Source organism: Neofelis nebulosa, chromosome 9 (assembly GCF_028018385.1).
Source record: "Neofelis nebulosa isolate mNeoNeb1 chromosome 9, mNeoNeb1.pri, whole genome shotgun sequence".
Lineage (NCBI taxonomy): Eukaryota > Metazoa > Chordata > Mammalia > Carnivora > Felidae > Neofelis > Neofelis nebulosa.
This window is the reverse complement of record NC_080790.1, coordinates 54,715,344-54,736,835: the sequence shown is the minus strand read 5'-3', so window position 1 is coordinate 54,736,835 and position 21,492 is coordinate 54,715,344. Positions and strand designations below refer to the sequence as shown.

Here is a 21,492-nt window from a genome sequence, read left to right as displayed (position 1 = left end):
TCCTTGGGCATATTTTGCATGTTGTATTTTGCCAGGCAGTGGACAGTGCATCAGAAAATGGAACTGTGGAGGCAGAAGGCCAGCTAGGAAGCTGGGACAGAATCCTGGCAAAAGGCCATTGGCTTTTGAAATAGGGCAGTGGAGGGGGGCAGGACTTAGAGCGATTCACGTGACATTTGGATAGATTTGAGGGGATTTGGGAGCCTAATTGGGTGTGGGGTGAGGGAGAGGCCCCGGATTCTGACCAAGACCATGGAATGGATGGTGATGCAGGGGCATGAGGAGAAGCCTCATGGCTCCTTTTGCAACTTTGGGTGAATGCTCCTCCTGCAAAGTGTTAGTTGGTTGTCATTCTGCCATTTTCTTGGGAATGTCTCACGTATTTTGACAAGAGGACTTTGTCCAGGGATATTTTTAGGTAGTGACTCAGCAGGGAAGGCTTTTCTAGAATCCCCACCTTAAGTGAATGGTTCCCACCCCCGTTTCCTGAGGCAGCAGTGGAGCACAGACAGGGCTCCGTGCCAGTTCATGTTCTCATTTTGAGGTAGAGAGCTGACAGGCTGCAAAGCTGGGGCCTTTTCAGAAGACATCTCCAAACACTGGCTGTCAAAAACAAACAAAAAAACTTACTCAGGATACCAAGACAGAGCTTTACAGTCAAGTCCTGATGCTCTTATTTCTGCTTCCTCCAATGCCTCCCTTCTTTTCCTTCTGCCCAAACCAGCCCATCCTGTCCCTTCTCCAGGAGGCACTCCTACCCAGTGAATTCTATATTCCCCATCGATGAAACTGAGGAGCCATTCAGATTGTCTGAACCTCTCAGCACATCCTCGCTTTTCAAAGTACTACCAGGACAGTCACTTAAGAATACCAGTTTTTTGGGGGGTTTTTTGATGTGAAGTAAATAAATATGAAGTAAATAATTTCTTCACTAATGAGCTTTAAGCATATGGTAGATTCAGACTTATTTTCTCTTATAGAGTTGCATAATAAATGCAATAGCTCTATAAAACAGGGGTCAGCAGACTTTGATAAAAGGCCATATATGACATATTTAGGCTTTGCAGGCCAGAGTGTTTCTACTGCAACTATTCAGTTCTGCTTTTAGCAGAGTTATAGCTCAAAATCAGCCAAAGACAATCCAAAAATGAATAAGCATGGCCATATCACTTGATGGATGCTGAAATTCAAATTTCAGATAATTTTCACATGCTATGATATCTGCTTCTTTTGAGTTTTGTTCCCAGCTATTTAAAAATGTAAAATCCATTCTTAGCTCATAGACTGTACAGCCAATGGGCCAGATTTGGCTCCTGGGCCATACTTTGCCCACTCCTGTTATAAACTGGACAAGCTGAACTGAAAAGTCCAAGCTTCCTTCAGTTAACAGGAAGTCATCTGAATGTTGTCTGTGTTTCTGCAGCTGGGCCTCTGCTCCCCACCCTCTAGGCTCCCTTCCTCATACTGTAACTCCTTGTCATTCTTCAGATCTTGTCCCCTATGGATCCTCAGCTCTGCACTGGGTGTCCCTTTTACACACCTCCATACAGTCCCAGGTTAGTCATGGCACTAGCCTCACAATTTTGTAGTGACTTGGTAACATTTGAGTCTGCACAGCTCTGTGGCTCAATGAGGCCAGGTGTCCTGTATATCCCTCAGGTTCACTGCTGAAATCCCAGTGCTTGAGGTAGTATCTTTCACCTAGTAGGTTCTCTCAATGCTTATTTATTGAACAATTGCACAAATATATGAATGAATCCCAGAACTGTTTTGAGCTCTCTGAGGGTTTAAAGAGATCATGGGCCATCAATATAAATGAGTTATCACATGAAAAATTAGAGACTAAGCAGAAAATGCAAAATTGTGAGGTACTAAGTGACTTGGAGAAAATAGAAAGAGATGAAGACTAAAATAATTTAATAGGATTAATGAAAAAGTAGACCTTGAACTTACTTTTGAGGCAGTTGGGTGGAAGAGATAAAGAAAAAAGTGTTGAGGGTCATGATTCCAGAAGATTAGCAAAGATGTTTTGTTTGGATACATCTTTATCAGACTCTGCTCCTCTGCAAAACTCCCCTTTGGAACCTGGGATTCTATTTAGTGGACCACAAAGGGGAAGGCAAGGAATGTTCTGGAGCTTTATTTTCAAACAACATTGCTTATTTTCTTGCAGAGATACAGATGTACACACCGTGGCCTCCCTGTTAAAGCTTTACCTCCGAGACCTCCCAGAGCCAGTGGTTCCCTGGAGCCAGTATGAAGGGTTCCTGCTGTGCGGGCAGCTCATGAATGCAGATGAGGCAAAGGTTTGTATCTCATTAGAGTTAGTTGTCCTGCTTTGGAAGGTGATAGTTACTGAACACTCTTCTGGTAGGCAAGCAACAGTGGGTCAAGGGACTCATACCTTTTAGTGAGATACTTTGTCAAACTGGAACTTTGTCAACAACAGAAGGCAACTGAAGCCAGTCATCGTGACAGCCTTGCTGGGATGTAACAATCCAAAAAAGAATTGACTATAATCAAATATACCCAAGCCACTTTAATGAGAAAGAGAAAGCTTCTGAGAAGGCTTTCAAGCAATATGGCCTTGCTGAGATCACCCAGTGGACACAAGGACAGGCTGACCAACCTGGAAGGCTGGTGAGAGGGGAGAATGTTCTAGTTCCACCATGATCAGGAGTGTCAGCCATGGGCATACAAGGAATGCAGACACCAGAGAAAGGAAGGACAAGGAACTTTTCTTTGTTCTTTTCAGCTGCAGCTGCTTAAGGGGGTGTGGTCAGTGTCTGCAGCATCATGCTTGTTAGAGTTCACAAGTTTGCCTGCAGGATTTGTGTTCCCAAGTAATTTGTTTCCTGAAAGGTCTTAAAGTCAACAATCACCACACTAGAGTCATGTTAATTAAACAAATTAACCGACCAACAAAAGCCACCAGGAAAACCCATCTAACAACAATAAAACCTTCCTGGTTTTTAACCAGGATTTGCAAAACCAAATGCCCCACGAATATGTTTGTGTTATACTGCTGATAATTGGGGTCTAACTCCCCACTTCTGGGAGGTTCGCTTTTAGCACTCCTATGTTTAAAATTTTTTTTTAATGTTTACTTATTTTCGAGACAGAGAGAGACAGAGTGCAAACAGGGGAGGGGCAGAGAGAGGGAGACAGAATTCAAAATAGGCTCCAGGCTCTGAGCTGTCTGCACAGAGCCCAACGTGGCGCTCAAACCCATGAATCACGAGATCATGACCTGAGCTGAAGTTGGACACTTACCTGACTGAGCCACTCAGGCACCCCTAGCGCCACCATGTTTAAAGCTCTCTCTGCCAAAGTGTTGCACAGAAAAGCCTACAGTGAAGACATGGATTTAACTTTGATTTTGCCATTACACAAATTAAGCACTTTCTGTGAGACTCAGTTTATTTCCTTAGACCAACAGAACGTTCTATAATGGTGGAACTGGTACATAGCTACAGTGATCAATATGGTAACCACTAGCCACACATCGCTATTGGGCACTTGAAATGCGACTAGTTCAACTAAAGAAACAATTCCTAATTTTATTTTATTTTATTATTTAAATAGTCACATGTGCCAAATAGCTGTTGTGTTGGATAGCACAAGCTTAGACAAATTTCATAATAGCATCTGCAATACTTAGCATTGTTTTGAGGACAAGGGATAGGAGATAGGTGAGTGATATTTTTAAAGTATCAGTTTAAGGAGAGGCTTATTCTCTATTTTAGCATTTATTATATAATATACTCCCAGAAATATATATATATATATATATATATATATATATATATATAATAATTATTATTATTACTATTACTATTATTATTTTAAGCAATGGAGTGCCCTAGACCTGGTAGAAAACATAGCTATGAGAACTTCTCTCCTAAGAGTGAGGAGCCTCATGATTTAAGTAGATCTCAGCACAAGAAAAACGGCGGTTTTATATTTCAACGTTAGGAAAGGAAGGGAAGAATAATGATGCAGCTAATTATGCTGTAGCTATTGTAGCTATTTGCCTGCACAAAAATGAGGTTGCATGATCTCATACAGGTCTTCCTCAGCAACAAAAGGCAAATGAAGCCAATCAGGGTGACAGCCTTCCTGGGATGTAACGATCTAACAAAGAAAGGGACTATAATGGGAAATACAAATCAAAACCACAATGAGATACCACCTGACACCTGTCAGAATGGCTAACATTAACAACTCAGGCAACAACAGATGTTGGCGAGGATGCGGAGAAAGAGGATCTGTTTTGCATTGTTTGTGGGAATGCAAGCTGGTGCAGCCACTCTGGAAAACAGTATGGAGGTTTCTCAAAAAACTAAAAATAGAACTACCCTACAACACAGCAATTGCACTACTAGGTATTTATCCATGGGATACAGGTGTGCTGTTTCGAAGGGACACATGCACCCCCATGTTTACAGCAGCACTATCAACAATAGCCAAAGTATGGAAAGAGCCCAATGTCCATCGATGGATAAATGGAGAAAGAAAATGTGGTATATATATATACAATGGAGTATTACTCGGCAATCAAAAAGAATGAAATCTTGCCATTTGCAACTACGTGGATGGAACTGGAGGGTATTATGCTAAGTGAAATTAGTCAGAGAAAGACAAAAATCATATGACTTCACTCATATGAGGACTTTAAGAGACAAAACAGATGAACATAAGGGAAGGGAAACAAAAATAATATAAAAACAGGGAGGGGAACAAAACAAAAGAGACTCATAAATATGAAGAAGAAACTGAGGGTTGCTGGAGGGGTTGTGGGAGGGGGGGTGGGCTAAAAGGGTAAGGGGCATTAAGGAATCTACTGAAATCATTGCTTCACTATATACTAATTTGGATGTAAATTTAAAAAAATAAAAAATAAAGTTAAATTACAAAGTTAAAAAATAAAATAAAATAAAATAAAATAAAATAAAATAAAATAAAATAAAATAAAAAGAAAGGGACTATAATGGGGCACCTGGGTGGCTCAGCTGGTTAAGCGTCCGACTCTTGGTTTTGGCTCAAGTCATGACGTCACGGTTCGTGAGTTTGAGGCCTGCCTCAGGCTCCGTGCAGACAGTGTGGAGCCTGCTTTGGATTCTCTCCTTCTCTCTCTCTGCCCCTCCCCTGCTTGTGTGCTTTCTCTCTCTCTCAAAATAAATAAATCAACTTAAAAAAAAAAAAAAGAATGGGACTATAATCAAACACCTCAAGCCACTTTAAAATTAATAACCAGGGGCACCTGGGTGGCTCAGTTGGTTAAGCGTCCAACTTTGACTCAAGTTATGATCTCACGGTTTGTGAGTTCAAACCTCTCGTTGGGCTCTTTGCTGACAGCTCAGAGCCTGGATCCTGCTTGCGATTCTGTGTCTCCCTCTCTCTCTCCCCTTCTCCCACTTGCACTCGGTCTCTCTTTCTCTCAAAAATAAACATTAAAAAAATAAATAAAATAAAATAAGTAACTGAATGATTTTGTGCATGATTTATAAATTTTTGGGGGAGAGAGTGAGATGAGGACATGCGAAGTCTTAATTAATATAGGTATATCAGCTCACCCTTGTGAAATTAATAACATTTTATAGAATGAGGTTTAAAAGTTGGCTAAAAAGCATCATTGTTTCAGGCAATCTCTCACCCCATAGCTCCAGGAAAAGCAAAGAGGTATGCGGATGCAGATCTGACAATAAGACTCCCACCCCTGAACTTATTCGCTTTAGACCTGCTTCTCCCAACTTTTCTCCATCTCAAAATATTTGGGTTTCTTTTTTTTTAATTTTTTTATGTTTATTTATTTTTGAGAGAGAGAGAGAGAGAGAGAGAGACAGAGCGTGAGCAGGGGAGAAGCAGAGAGAGACGGAGATACAGAATCCGAAGAAGGCTCCAGGCTCTGAGCTGTTGGGTCTTGAACCCACAAACTGAGATCATGACCTGAGCTGAAGTAAGATGCTTAACTGACTGAGCCACCCAGGCACCCCTCAACATGCTTGAGTTTCTGATCTGTGGTAACGCACATCTGGGCAGGGCAGAGAGACCACAGCCTCCCTGATTGGTGAAAATGTGGCAGGAGTGGTAGTTGAGAGCAATGAATCTATAGCAACCTTTACAAAGAATTCACTCATTAAGCTGGAAGAGGGAATCCTAATATGAAGCAGGCATTCTAGATACAGAGGGTGTGCACCAAGTCACTACATGCAGGCTGACAGGCCATAGGGTGCGTTTTCTCCAGGAGGAGCTGCTCAGGTTTGAGGGAGCCTGCGTGTCTCATGTTAACTGGCACACTTTTACAATCGCGATGTTACTGACAGTGACTACAGACCCTACAGGCAGCTGCTGGTGAAAAGAACTAAGAAAGCTCTCTGTCCTTCCTCTCCCTGGCACATGAATTTCTTCTCTAACATTCATGGTCGTCATGGAGGTAGAACATTCCAACATTACCTGCCTTTCCCACGATTGGTCAGCTTGTCCTGTGTCCCCGCAGATCTCAGCAAGGCCATAATGCTTAAAATCCTTCTCTGAAGCTTCCTTCTTCTCTCACTACTTTTAAAGTGACTTGGGGTATTTGGATGTGATCCAGTGCTTCACTGGAGTGTTATTATCTTAAGCATTCGCTAAGCAAACAATTACTGTGAGTATGAGCTGTCAAATCGTCCTTGCCTTAGAGTAGTTCTGAGTTGGGGAAGAGGGCATGATGAGAGACAAATAAAGAAATGTGCTGTATAAAAACCTGTGAGCTTCTCCATACTATTTTTGCAACTTCCTGTGAATTTATAATTATTTGGACATAAAAAGCTTTTAAAAAACACACAAAACTATGGGAACAGGAGTGAGTACCAAAGTGTTGCTTTCTGCACAGATACATCAGTTATGTTCCCTATGTTCCAGAGTCTCATTGCTGGCAAGTGAGCAGGCTCATTTAGGGTGTTCAAAATCTCTTCCCAGGCTCAGCAGGAGCTGGTGAAGCAGCTGTCCATCCTTCCTCGAGACAACTATAACCTCCTGAGCTACATATGCAGGTAAGAGTCCCCTGGTATCAGTTTCCAGCCATATCAGAAAGAAGCACCTGGTTAGAGGAGGAAAGAGTGTTCCTGTGAACTCAGAGCTTCTGGTCCAGACTTTGGGAAGGTCAACTGTATTCACATAGCACTGAGTTTGTTCCCTATGTCCACAAGATAATTTAAAAGATCCGCTGAAAATCTGATTGGCACATGAAGTGAACATGTTCCTCTTCCAGGCCTGCCCAAGTGCTACCTGGAGTCCTGGGACATGTATTAAAACCCAGAATCCTTATGAATGTTTCTAGAATGATCTTCCATCTTCCTGACGCTGGACCATAACTTAGTGCCCTAGATTCATTCCTGGCCACCCTTCTTATTTCCCTTTCTGAGGACCTGCGTGCCTTCTCTGCGGCAACATGTAGTGTGTAGATGGACCCAGGTCTGTCTGAGCTGGGAATCTGGGTCTTCTTGCCAGACAGAGCTGAAATTTGCTTTTATTTAAAAAAATTTTTGTTGTAGTTTCTAGATTATAAAAGTGATGCATGCTTTGCAAAAGGAAAATACAACATACTGTAAATAAGAAATAAACATAATGCCTTTTCCTCACTCAGCAAAGATCACTATTATTATTTGGGCATGTTTCCTTCTGGACGTTTTTCTTTCTATGATAGATCTTTACATACATCAATATAAATATAGGGGAACGATTTCTTGTACATATTTGTGTCTTGCTGTTTTGGGCTTAATATTATATTGTGAACATTTCTGCCTGTCCTAAAGTAGGATTATAAATGAGTCTGTAGTATTTCATAATGTTTCCTCATTTGAAAACACCACCATTTATTTGATAATTTCTATGTATTTGGAATTCTATGTTGCTTCAGCCTATTCATTTAAAAATGGTTTTTAGAGAGAGTAGAAATTCCTTTGCTGATGTTTTCAGTTTTTTTTTTTTTTAATATAGTGAATCTGAGGAGAGCTTCATGTCTCCAATGGGTAGAATTATAGTAAAAATTCATTGCTAGTTATTGAGCACCCACTGAGAATTTGAGATGCTTGGTGCTATAATCAGAGGATGAAGCAAGAGTCACTTCTTCATTCCCCTCTGTGACATCTATCTCCTCATGAGAAAGTTTTCTTCTCTGGAAACTTGGGTGGGATGGATACTGAGAACCTGGGAGATAAGCCTAGGAAATTGGGACTAGGGATAGTCAGATACCCATTTGAGTCCTTCTAGTTTCCTTTTAGCTCCCTGCATTGGACCCTGCCTCCTGCCAACACCCCATCCCCAGCCCCAATGCCACCACCAGAAGCTGGACAGGCCCCTCTTGGCTTCTCTTCTACCTTGATCTTGAGTCTTTCAAGGTGAAGCTAAACTCATGTGGGCAGAGCAGACCAGACTGGTCCCCTTCCTGAGACTAGAAGGAAGGAGATGAGATCCATCTCTGAGATCTCATTGATAGCTGGAAGTGCTTCCTTCTGGCAACTTCCTGTTTCCTACTATGGGATTTCCTGGTTGCCCACAGGTTCCTACATGAAATCCAGTTGAACTGTGGTGTTAATAAAATGAGCGTGGATAACCTGGCTACTGTGATTGGTGTGAATCTCATCAGGTCAAAGGTTGAAGACCCTGCTGTGATCATGAGAGGTAAGACTGGTCCTGTGGGGAAGTCGAGTGCAGAGGAAGTAACGACAATTACACAGCTACCGAAGTGCTCTGCAAATTGCCAAACATTTTCTGTTGACTAACTTGCCCAAATTGTGAAATAGCCCTGTGAAAGGAGCAGGGCAGGAATTATGTCCATTTTCCAGATCACAGCAGAGCAGAGAGATTCAAAATTTACCCAATGGTCACACAGTACAATAGGCTAGCACAAAAACAGCTAGTGTTTCTTAGTCTTTAACTACTTTTAAATAGCCTTAGCCAGAGAAAGCGAATTTGCAAGAAAGTGGAGAAAGCAAGTTTGATTTTATAAGACAATTCACAAAAAGGCCACTTGTAAGAATTCACAAAAAGGCCACACTTGTGGCTTCGTCTTGGTTAAGTGAGCAAAAGTCCTGGCATAGAGTATTGCTGTCTACCATGCATTTGGGAAGGCAGTACTCCTAGCACATATTTATTATGTGTGCAATAAGAAATCAGATGTCATGTTGAGGACCACATGAGGGGAGAAAGATGTCTTCATTTTCTCTACTATTATACTGCCTATTTTCTGATCAAAGACTGACTAAAGGACCATCCAGGCTGAAAATAACCCTCTTTTACCCACTCCTGTATCCTTCTTCTATCTCTTCTCTTCCACCACAATCTTCTACCTCAAGCAATTCAGAAGTGTCCCATGAGGAGCAAAATGACGTTTTTTTCGGACTCTGTGGTTTTAGAGCCAAGTTTAGAGACATCCCATGATGGAGACCCTTAGGAATGTCTGCCTCCTGCCATGGTACAACTCTACAGATCTCTTTCTTCTTTCTTTCAGGGACTCCTCAAATCCAAAGAGTGATGACCATGATGATCAGAGACCATGAAGTTCTGTTTCCCAAGTCCAAGGATACACCCCTGTCACCCCCTGCTCAAAAAAATGACCCCAAGAAAGCTCCAGTGGCTCGAAGTTCTGTGGGCTGGGATGCCACTGAAGACCCCACGATGTCTAGGACAGACAGCTTTAGTAACACGGTAAGTGCGGAGAGCCTTCTTTTTGCACCTGACTCTTCCTTTAGCCCAAGTCGTTCTATGTAAGAGCTTGTCTAGTGTGGCAATATGGGGGAGTTTTTGATGATGCTGTGACAATGGGCACAGATGGTAGATCCCCATTTGAATACGTCTTGAAAGTCTGGCCTCTTTCAAATCTAGTCTCTGTTGGCATCCTGGAGGTGGGATTAGTGGCATGTGTGCCAATCTCCTAATGGCTGAGCAATGGGAGTCCTCAGTAAAGTCCACTCAGAAAGGGAAGCCATTCCAAGCACAGTCCAGGGAATTTCAATAGGGGAAATTATATATCACATTGTAAGTGTTTTAGCAAGAGTTGTTGAAAACTCCGGGTGAAAGTCCAGAGAGAACTGGTTTCCTGCTAACCCATGAAACGTGATTTCTTTCTCAGAGTATGTGATGTGTTCGTGTAATATTTCTCATTCCCTGATAAGCTGTCTCAGCAATGTCAACCCCCTCATTTGTACTGAAGTGTTGGGGCTCACGTTCCCAATGTCAAAAAACTCTTCAGCCTCTGAAATGTAGACTAGTTACAAAGCTCAAATATTTTCATATATTGATGGAGACAAATACTTTTAAAAAAACCATGAACTTGATGTAACAGCTTGGTTCTTTATGTGTGGCCAAGAAATGAATTTAAAATTTCTGACTGACTTGGTAATGTCAGTTGCCTGCAGTACTATTAATCCTAAGGATAATTAAGAAAGTATTGGGAAAAAAGGTAGATAGTGGTACTGATTTTTCTTAGGTGATGTCTATACACAGTGCATTTTACTAACACTCTCAAATGAAATTAATATTTAGAAATGCTCATCATTCCTATAATGAAGTCCTACTAGCAGTCCTTGAGAGTAGTCATTGTCAGGCTCATATGACAGGTTTCTGCTATTTATTATAATATTGTGGGTAGCTATGAGCAGCCACTGTGATGACAAACATAAATAGGTCACCTCTGGGGTTCTCACCATAACTTTGTAGGGCAGGATTTATCATCCACATTTTATCATTCAGGAGCTGAGTCTCAAGGAGGTTGACCAGCTGGCCCAAGGTAGCAGCACTAGGATGTTGAAGAATGGGATTTAGCTCTGGTTCTCACCTTGAGGCGCAGGTGATTCTGACTCCAGGTGGGGTTGCAAAAGCTGGTGATTAGCTAGAGGGATTAGAAGGAGAGCTTGAGTCTTGATTTTCTGATTTTAGGGCTCATTCTTTTTCTTTTTCCTTATCTTTTTTTTGTTTTAAAGTTAATTTCAAAATATATATACACATGGTTAAAAAAAATAAGAAAGAGAAAAAGATATAGATTGAGAAAGCTTGCTCCCTCTGCTATCTCCATCTACCCCATCCTTCCCCACCTTCATTAGTTTCGTACTTACCCTTCCAGTGTTCCTTTATGCCAATACAAGCAGATATGAATGTAAATTATTTACTTCTTTTTTTTTTATACAAATGTAAGATCTCTTGCTCTCTCTCTACACACACATGCACACACACATACACACACGCTGCTCATGTCTTGCATTTTTCTACTTTAGAGTATATCCTGGAGACCCTTTTATGTCAATACATCGACAGGTTTCTCATTTGACCAACTTGTTTTCATTCCTTTGTACAACAAACAAGGCTGCAATGAATAATATTGACCATACTTCATTTTATACTCAGGAGATGTATTTCTAGGATAAATTCCCAGAATTGGGATTGCTGAATCAGAGGGTAAGTAGATTATTGTGTAATTTTTATTAAAATTGTTAAATAGAGGTTGTGCCATTTTGTACTTCCACTAGCAATGCACGAAAGAACCTGTTTCCCTACAGTTTCACTAGCAGAATGTGTTTTCAAATTTGGGGACGTGTCCTATCTGAGAGGTGTAAACTGATATTCAGTAGTTTTAATTTTGATTTGGGTTTCTTTGATAATGGCAGAAACTGAACATATTTTCTTATGTGTAAAGGCTTGTTGCATTTTTCTTTTTCTCTGTGAACTGTCCGATCTTGTCCTTTGTCTAGATTTTTGTTGGTTGCTGGTCTTTTTCTTTTCGAGTTTTAGGAACTTTATATATCAGAGAGAGTAGCTTGTTGTCTGTGATATGTATTGCAAATATTTTTGCTAGTTTGTCATTTCTTTTTTGATTTTATATGCAATTTCTTTGTTTATTTTTTTAATTTAGGGGGTCATGGAAACCCATGTGGGTTGAATTTATCAGACTTGCATTTTATGCCTTTTGGATTTTGAGTTCTAGCTAGCAAGATCTCCTCATCCTAAAGCTATGAAAGAATCCTAGTTTGAGACTCTCTTAACCACTAATAAACCATTGATTTGAGAGCATGAATTCCTCTTAAGTGCAATATCTTCTTAAAGAAACACCACACAGATCATGCACATCTAACTAACGTGATGAATTAAGAGATGGTCTTCTAATTAAGAGTTTCACGGGTGTGCAGCCAAGTCACTACTCCTTATCTTGGGAACATGATACATATGGGAAAAACCCACATGACATCCATGGCCATTTTTTTCTAGACCAGCGACTCAGACGTAGGAAGCCCCACTGGACAACAGCCGAGTGATGGGTATTTGGAAGAGAGCAGTAAAGCCCCCAAGGAAAAGCTAGGAGATTGGAAGCTGCAGTCGAGAAAAAGGACTCAGACGCTCCCTAATCGGAAATGCTTCTTGACATCGACGTTTCAAGGTGCCAACAGCAACAAAGTAGAGATCTTTAAGAATGAGTTCTGGTCGCCCTCTTCAGGGGTAGAGGCAGGGGAAGGGCACCGGAGAACAATGTCTCAAGGTATGCCCCACTTTTCTGACTCCCAGCGGACTTCCACCTATGATAACATCCCTTCCCTGCCTGGGGCCCCTGGGGATGGGGCAGCTGCGGTCTCTTCCCATGCTTGTGACTCCAAGAGAGAAACTCTTGCCAGCCCAAACTCTGAAACCGGACCTGGAAAAAAGAACTCTGGAGAAGAGGAACTTGAATCCTTGCAGAGGGTGGTCCAGGAACTGCAAAAGGAAATAGAAACACAGAAGCAAATGTATGAGGAACAGATCAAAAAGTAAGTCACATGCAGAGGGGTCCTGAGCAGCCACCCGGCCTCCATCTTCAGCAGTAACAGGGACTGTTCTCATCTGCTAAGAAATGATGCTAGAAAGCTTGAGCTTAGAGAACACACTAATCTACAGCAATTGGGCTTAATTACGGGAAGGGGTAAAGGGAGTAATGAGATGACCAAATTAGTGAAAACTCTATTTAGGTTAAATTCATGAGAAGTTAAGTATGTAGCTTACAAGGCTTAAGCAACCATTTCCAAATAGTTGTTCCTTAAGGATCGGCATGCTGTAATGAATGAAGAGGAACTTTAAATTTTGTTCATCTTAATGTAATACATCCATTCTGAAAATATTTATTGAGCACCTATAGTGTGCCAGACACTATCTTGGCTGTTGGGAAACAGCACTGAACAAAACAAACAAAAGTTTTGTCTGTGCTTATAGAATTTTCCTTCTATAGGAAGGCATAGCATAATTAAAATATATGCTATGTCAGAGGATGGAACATGCAATGGAGAAAAATAAAGCAGGGCAGGAGTTGGGGAAGGGTTCAAGAAGGGGGTTCCTATGTTAAATAATGTGGTCAGGAAGGCTTCACTGAGAAGGTGGCATGAGAGCAAAGGGCTAAAGAGAAGAGGGAATGAGTCAGGTCCACATACTGGGGAAGATCAGGCCAGGCAGGGAGAAGCAAAGGTGCAGAGTCCATGGAAGGGAGCAGGTCTGGCATGTTAATGCACAGGAAGAGCCGTGGTGAGCTGGAGAAGCAGGGGGTGACTGAGAGGAGAGAGGGCAGACAAGTGCAGGAGGCCTTTCCAGCCCCCTTAAAGCCTGTGTGGAGCAGAGTTTCTAGGAAGATCTACCTGACTAAAGCTTCACTGAATCACTGGCTTCCTACGGAGTATAGGCTGCAGGGGTGAATGGAAGGCCAGTGAGGCAGCTCATGCCACAATTTTCATGCACATCCCTAAGATGTCTGGACACAATTTGCTCTCTTGGGTAGCTAAACTACTTTCTTGAAATCTTTTTCACACCACTAACTTTTCATGAGAGGAAAGCTCAATCCGGCTTAATCCATATTAACATTAATCATGACAATGAAATATGAACTAGTAGGGTTTTCCCAATCATGACCACTTTTCAGTCCATTGAGACTCAGGTACATGACAGGAAGACTTTTGTGAGCCCTCATTCTTTGTTCCCTACATAGAGGGGTGCCCGTCTAAAAGCAAAATGGAGATCCTTTGTCTAAGATCCTGAAGTCAATCATCTGTAGGGCTACAATACTCATGTGCCATCTTGACTCTGAGGGAAGCAGCCCCAGAGAAGTTTCCCACTGCACTCTGACCTGAATGTCACTGACAAGGTAGGGAAAGACCCAGCTGCCATGGAAGGGCTGCTCCTTCTGAATGGAACCAAGTTCTCTGAATTCACCCATCAGAAGGGTCCTCCATTTTCAACAGAGAGAGAGTTAACAGTCCATAGTGCCTGCTCTGAACTTTGTGCCCCAGATACACATTTTCATGTAATCCCCACAGAAATCCTGCAAAATAGGTAATATCCCCATTTTATAGAAGAAATAGGGGCTCAGGAAGTATTAAAAGATTCCTCAGGGTCACACAACTAATCATCAGTATTTGGTGTAATCAGGTATTTGAACCTGAATTAGTCGGGCTCCTGAGCCCGCTCAGATTCTACCTCTCCACTGGAATCAGTGGTCAAAATCTGGCAGTATTCTCTCAATTGAGATTTCTCCCAAAGCAAGATGGAAGCAAGAGTAAACTCTGATAAGAAAACTAGATTTGTAATGAGAGGGCCAGAAGGAATGAGACTAGATTATCTGTAGGAAGAGATAGGCAGGGGTAGGCAAGGCTCCAAAGATGGGCTGTTACATGCAGAAGGGGCCAAAGCCCCTGAAGATAGAAGCCAGGCTGGGCTCAAATGAGAGCTCAATTTTCCATACAAAATATGCCATTTGGAGGCAGGTGGGCAGGGAGGCAGCATCTCATAGAATGGAATTCTGAAGCAAACTTCCAGCCACACAATCTCCCCACAGTCCTGAAATTTCCTCTTTGGGCTTAAAAATGGCATTGTACTCTCATTCCTAGGAGTTAATTCAGCATAGCCTGCAGAGCAGGGAGCACCTGGGACTAGACTAAGATTTGGACCAGTAACAGTGAAAATTCTGGGAATTCGGGAACCCAACAGATTTTTCACCTGGAGCAGATTCAGAAGTGGGGGTGGGGCTGTCAGGACCTCTGCTTCCAAACGGCAGTTCCCCACACTTCTCCAAACCTCCACCCCTAGGGGGTCTTGATAAGAGATGGAGCTGGTACTCTCCATGGAAGCAGGATGAGCAGGTCCTCATGTGTGCAAAGGTGTTGGGAATCTGGAATACGGGGCCTCAGCAGTCAATTAACATTTCTGTTGAGCAGGACATGTGCAAGGTGCTGTGGAGGTGAAAATATACATATGTTAGAGGTGGTTCCTTCTTTCAAAGACTTTATTATCTGCTGGAGGATACAAAACATAGAATGACATGAGAAGGAACAACACAAGAGATGTCACAAGATGGTACTAAAATGACAAAAGAGAGGTTCAGACATGCCCTGGGAATTCAGGCTTACTGAGAAGTCTGCGTGTGTGGGGGTGGGTGGAACATTAATAAGAGGTTCAGGTTGGCTATAGGTCTTGTGATGTAGAAAGGAAAATGGACAGAGGGTGTTGTGAGCAAGGGTGAAGGGACAGTCTAGAGGTCCTACCCTGTTCTTTCATTCTGCTATTTTCTTCCTTGCAGCCTTGAGAAGGAAAATTACGATGTCTGGGCCAAGGTGGTGAGGCTCAATGAAGAACTGGAGAAGGAGAAGAAGAAATTCGCGGCCTTGGAAATCAGCCTCCGCAATGTGGAGCGCTCCCGGGAGGATGTTGAGAGGAGGAACAAGGCCCTGGAAGAAGAAGTCAAGGAATTTGTCAAATCAATGAAAGAGCCCAAGGCCGATGCTTGAGGGTCCCAGGAAAACATGGAGACAGCCCACAGAGGCCCACCTGACACGCTCCCTTTCTCAGCGCTACCTGATGACTGAGAAGCAAAATTACTCCCTATGAGGGAGAAGAAGACATTTTGGGGGGAAACACCACATTTCCCAGTAAAATAAATCAATGGAATTTGTAGGAAGATGAGGGTGAGCAGGGACATGTGGGGACATCTATGGCCCCCTGTGGCTGTATTCAAAAGGATTACATTATTCCACCGTGGTCTCAGGCTGAGTGAGATGGAACCTTCCATGGTTGGGTGACTATGTCCAGTGGAGACATTTGAGGCCATGTGCCAAGGACCTAGGCAACATGTTGGCCCCAACCGAAGGTGGACTGAGGCGTTAGTTCTTTTTCTTTTCTTCTTTGTGGAACAATTCATCCAGTCAGATGGCTTCATGGTGTCCCTGAGACATAGGGGCAGAAAATGATATTTAGCTTTCTTGTATTCACCTGTGGTGAGCTGTATTTTGGGGAGCTGCACCTGTTGACTGGAGCCCCATTCTGCCACCCCCTCCATGATGCACACTTTCCAGGGACTGGAAACTCAAAATTATTATTAGACTAAGACAAAACAAGCAATAAATGTGTATTTATGAGAGCAGGGCTATTGGTAATCCTTCCAAACACCTTTGTGAGCCTTAGTGAAAGGTGCCCCTTCCTTGAAGCAGACACACCCCTCTCCAGGCGCAAGGCTTGGTGAGCAGGACATGGGCTGGATTACATTGCCTTTCCATGGCCACAGTTGTGTATGGTCGGCCTGTGAAAGAGGCCTTCTCACCACGATGTGACTTCCTCAGAGGCTGGCTGGGGGTTTTAGATAGTAGTAGTCCCAATAATATTTTTTCTGTTTCACCAAAATGCCAGTGATTTCACTCTTGTTAGGGATAAGAGGCACTAGAAAGTAGCTAGGAGAGGAGCCTTCCTGGCAGATTTTTCCTCCTAGAGTGAAGCCAGCCTGGCAGAGGGCCTGGGTGAGGCCCCAAGCCTCGCTAGGAAGGATAGTGGAGGCTTTAAAAATTTTTGTCATTATCCTGATTAAGTGGTCTCCAAGCTCTTTTGACTATGTACTCCATGAGTAGAAAATATTTGAGCAGACACCCCCCCATATATTTCTTTACTTATAAATTATATCATGTACTGCCACATTGCTATATCGTGTAAATCATAAAACATATACAGGACAGACATTGAATAAGGGTAAGAACAAATGTGCTTTCAGCTTTGGGGGCCACTGGCCAGATTTCCCAGCAGGTGTTACCTGTTCTCGTTTCACATACGTCATCCCCATTGCTGTCATACATTGACTTGACTCTTGAAACCACATGACTTCATCAGAGGTCTGAAATCCATGGTTACTGCGGTGAGAGTTTAGTCTTCCCAGCGTGTGTCTCCTCAATTATTTCTTTTTCTCCTTTTGTTTTCTCACCTTTCCTCCTCTTCTCTTTGTTCTCTTCGCTCTGGTTGTTTCCCCCTGCCCCACCCCTGCCTGTGGCCATGACACATTAGCTACAGACCTAGTGGTACAAACAGTGACGTCAGTGTTGCTCAGTCCTGCTACTCAGGTCCTGTTTCTCCTGCCACCAGTCACCAGACTGATGGAAGGCAGGGACAAGACCTGGCATGTTTGTTTTAGAGACCTGCTAATGAAAGATCGGGGTGTGGGAGGGGGTTGATTTGGAACATCATTAAGTAAAGCAATAAAATGTTTGATTTCCTGGGGTTTACTTGTTTTTTAATTAGAGTGGCAAGCAGGGAGACACTTATTGAACACCTCATTTACACCGATGAGAGTCTACAATTCTGCCATAGTGCCCATTTTCTCCCATGGATTCCTCACCCAGACTCTTTAGGTGTTGAAACACAGCTGAGCAAGGAAGCAGTTGGCTTCATAATTCTAAAGGGAACATTTGTTTGAAGGTGCAAAGAGGAGGACCTGAAGACTGTTTGCTTGCAGGTCCATATTACAGGAACTTGCTGGGCATGGGAGCATGAGCTCAGACTGAGCAGAAGGGCTGCATTTGAATTCCAAGCTCCTCCTGGCCAGGTGATGCCTCTTGTTCTATTTCTTCCACCAGTACTATGAGATACCAGAGTGGCCTCTCCGCTCAGCCTGGGAAGCTGGAGTGTCTATTCCTCTTCATGAGCAAGAGGGGAACCTGGCTTGCCTAAGCTAACACTGTCCATATAAAGAGAACATAAGAAACAGAGTTTTTCCAGCACTCTATACCCTGTGAGTGCAAGGAAGGGCCAGGGAAGAAGATCTGGAGTCTGATGTCACTGGCTTCAATGCCCAAAAGACTACATGTGAGGTAGACAACAGGATAGCTCCAGATCTCACCTGGACCAAGGAGCCAGGATCTGGGAAGCAGCACCCAGAGACAGACCTCTGTCATTGGTGTTCTGCTGACCCTGGAGCCCCCACCTTCAGCTCCTCCATGGACAAGATCTACTCAGTCTGCCTTTTTCCAGCCACCCACCTCCTCTTCCCTTTACCTCTCTTCTACCTGTGCAGATGTTGAGAAACTAAAAACGACCTGCAATATGTACTTTAAAACCCCTGGCCATCTTCCCTACCAAAATTTTTCATTTACCACACAGCCCCAAGCATGGTGCATATCAGGTCACTTTTGTCTCAAGTTTGAGGCAGAGCTGATGGGTCTCCCAGTAAGTCTGTGCACTGGATAGGACATTTTGCATTAAGGGATTGGCTAAGATGATCCCTGTCTTCATGCATGCAGGCTGCTATAACAAAATACCACAGACTTGGTGCCTCATAAACAACAGAAATTTATTTCTCACAGTTCCAGATGCTGGAAGTTTGAGGTCAGAGTCAAGTGTGGACCTCTTTGGGGTTGCAGACTTCTTATTGTGTCTTCACATGGTGGAGGGATTAGGAATCTCTCTTCTTTTATAAATCATTAATCCCATTCATGAGGACTCCACCCTAAAGATTTATACACCTTCTAATGCCATCATCTCTGAGGGTTAGGATTTCTACATATGAATTAGGGGTAGGGGCACAAACACCCAGACCACAGCAATTCCCTTCCAGTGAATTCTGGTCAGAGTCTGAGGTCTGGAGACATGGAGCATGACATTCCTAGTACAGAGCCTGTGCAGAGGCTGTAAGCACCAAACGTGTTTTTGTTTTGATCAATTCCTTAAGCCCTTTTTCACAGCCCATCCATTGAAAAAAAGCGCAAAGCAGGAGACTCCAAGGCAGCTCAAGGCTGCCGAGATGGGGCAGACAGGGAGCACCGTGGTACAGTTGCTGTTGGCTGGGCTCCCTGGGCTAAAGACAGGAGGATGTGCGCACACTGATATCGTGTAAACTTCCGCATTCCAGCACTTCCTCTGCAGATAGCATCAGTGGTCAGGCGTGTGCTTGCTGTGGAGCAGAGAGATCACTTAGAGGCTGCCCCTGCAATTCAAATGAGTTGTCTTTATAAGAATTGCACACAAGCCTTCATCCTGCTAGAGAAGGCCTCATGGATGGAAGTCTTGCTACTGCTGGAGGAGGCCAGGGTGGCATTTGGCCAGCAGCAGAAGAGCTGGAGCTGTAGGGTTTGTGGTTCAGTAGGCTTCCCAGGGTGGGTGACCTCAGAGGAGGAATGAGCAGAGAATACCAATGCGTAGGTGCATCTTTCCTGTGACGCTCAAAAATTATCTTAGAATCAGAGAATTACAACATTGGAAAACACCCAGGAGCTCAGGTAATCTAATCAAATCTGCTCATTTAATGGATAGGGAAACTGAGGCCTGAAGACAAGCTGAATTGCCAAGTGCTCACATAGCGATAAGGAAAAGGATTAGTTAGGTGGTTTTTGAGCCTCCTCTAGCACACTACCTACTGATTCTTGACTTCTATCCAGGAGTTCTTTCCCCTAGGCCATGACCACCATGTGAAACCCATTGAACGTCACTTGCTGAGTACTTCCAGAATAGAGAGCCAGTCTCATATCTTGGTCACAACCAACGTTCATCTAATATGATGCTAGTTTCTACCTCCTTTGTATTACTGATGCTGTTTTAAGACAGTGGTTCTCAGTCTTGGCTGCACTGTAGAATTACCTTAAGGAGATTTTCAAAAAATCTGATGCTAAAACCCCATCCTATGTTAATTGAATCAGAATTTTGAAGGGTGGAGCCTAAGAACTTTTAAAAAAACATTTTTTTAACGTTTATTTATTTTTGAGAGACTGGAAGAGACAGAGCACGAGCAGGGGAGGGGCAGAGAGAGAAGGAGACACAGAATCTGAAGCAGGCTCCAGGCTCAGAGCTGTCAGCACAGAGCCTGATGTGGGGCTTGAACCCACAAACTATGAAATCATGACCTGAGCTGAAGTTGGACGCTTAACCGAATGAGCCACCAGGCATCCCAGAACTTTTTTCTTTAAAAAACTTTCCAGTTAATTCTAATATGCAGACAGAATTGCTAAACATGTTTCTAAAACTGGTAAGTTTGGCTCAGGTCATGACTAATGATAATATTAAATCTACCTACTCCTTTTTTCTATCCCCAGGCAACACAACTACACGCTCTGTCCCTCCTATTTGCTAGTTTATCATGTGTCCACCCATTTAGGATAAGAGATGCTTAAGCGATGGAAAATGGATCTATGATATTTATCCATTTTTCAAATGGGGAAAAAAATGAACCCAAAGACGTTACCTAAAAAATCTCAGTATAATAATAGCTTAGTCATGAACAAATTTAAGGATCTTGAGATTTCCTTAATATACAGGAATTCTCTCAACTTGCTTTAAGCCTTGATCCTATACATAGGCAAAGAAGGTCAGTACTGGAGGACTTGATTTATAGAGTCTCAAGAAAAGCTCTGATTAAAACCATCTTCCTTTCAAATTCATAGCAGGTTGAGAAATTTCTATCAGGAGCCTTAGGGGAATTAACCATGAATGTGATATATCTGGGAAATAACCATGAAGCTTCCATTAATCATTAATACAATCTTAATATTAGTATATTGATTCCGAGCAGAGAGCTGTGTAATGAAATGATGACAGGAGGATAAGATGCTTGTGGGTGGAGGGATAGATGGAGAGTGTGAGATGTCACCAAGGAATAGTGTCGTGTAGGGGCACTGGCCACCTGAGAGCACAGGGCATATGATCTGAGGTGAGGCGAAGGGGCAGGGCTTTAAAAGGGGTAAGGGGGATTTAGGTAGCAGGGTGGAAAGCTGACTTGCCCTGCAGAAAATCTGACAACTGGTCCGAGTTGGCACTTGGACTTCTTCCTCTGCCCTCTGTTCTTGATTAGCACCATTACCAATATCATAAGAGGAACTACCATTCATAAGCAACAAATGCCATTTGTTCTCTGTCAGGTACTGTGCCAAGCATTCTGTGAGTGTCGTATCCTTTAAATCTTAAGAAGACTCTTTGGATTAAGTACTACTCTACCTATTTTACAGATGTGGAAATGGAGGTTTCAATGCAGCAGAGCTAAGAGCTAGGTTGGTCCAATTTGTTCAATGCTATGTTGGCCTCGCACTCGTGGGGAGGGAATGCAGCACAGCTATCTCTAAGTGATGATGGACCAAAATAAAATTTCTAAGGTCTTTTTAATTTTTTAAATTACTTTGGTTATTTTTTATTTTTTAATTTTATTTATTTATTTATTTATTTATTTAATGTTTGTTTATTTTTGAGAGAAAGAAGGAGTGTGAC

The 21,492-nt window shown here is 42.8% G+C and overlaps 1 protein-coding gene across 1 annotated transcript in view; it reads left to right on the top strand.

Moving 5' to 3' along the window:
- ARHGAP25 (Rho GTPase activating protein 25) overlaps positions 1 to 17,523 on the top strand; it is a 91,196-nt gene extending 73,673 nt beyond the window's left edge. Inside the window, exons 5-10 of the mRNA XM_058686391.1 lie at positions 2,174 to 2,306; positions 6,961 to 7,034; positions 8,543 to 8,664; positions 9,494 to 9,690; positions 12,244 to 12,776; positions 15,566 to 17,523. Of these exons, the coding sequence (XP_058542374.1) occupies positions 2,174 to 2,306; positions 6,961 to 7,034; positions 8,543 to 8,664; positions 9,494 to 9,690; positions 12,244 to 12,776; positions 15,566 to 15,773 (1,267 nt within the window). The 3' untranslated portion in view covers positions 15,774 to 17,523. The remainder of the gene's footprint in view (positions 1 to 2,173; positions 2,307 to 6,960; positions 7,035 to 8,542; positions 8,665 to 9,493; positions 9,691 to 12,243; positions 12,777 to 15,565) is intronic.
- Positions 17,524 to 21,492: the final 3,969 nt, after the last annotated feature.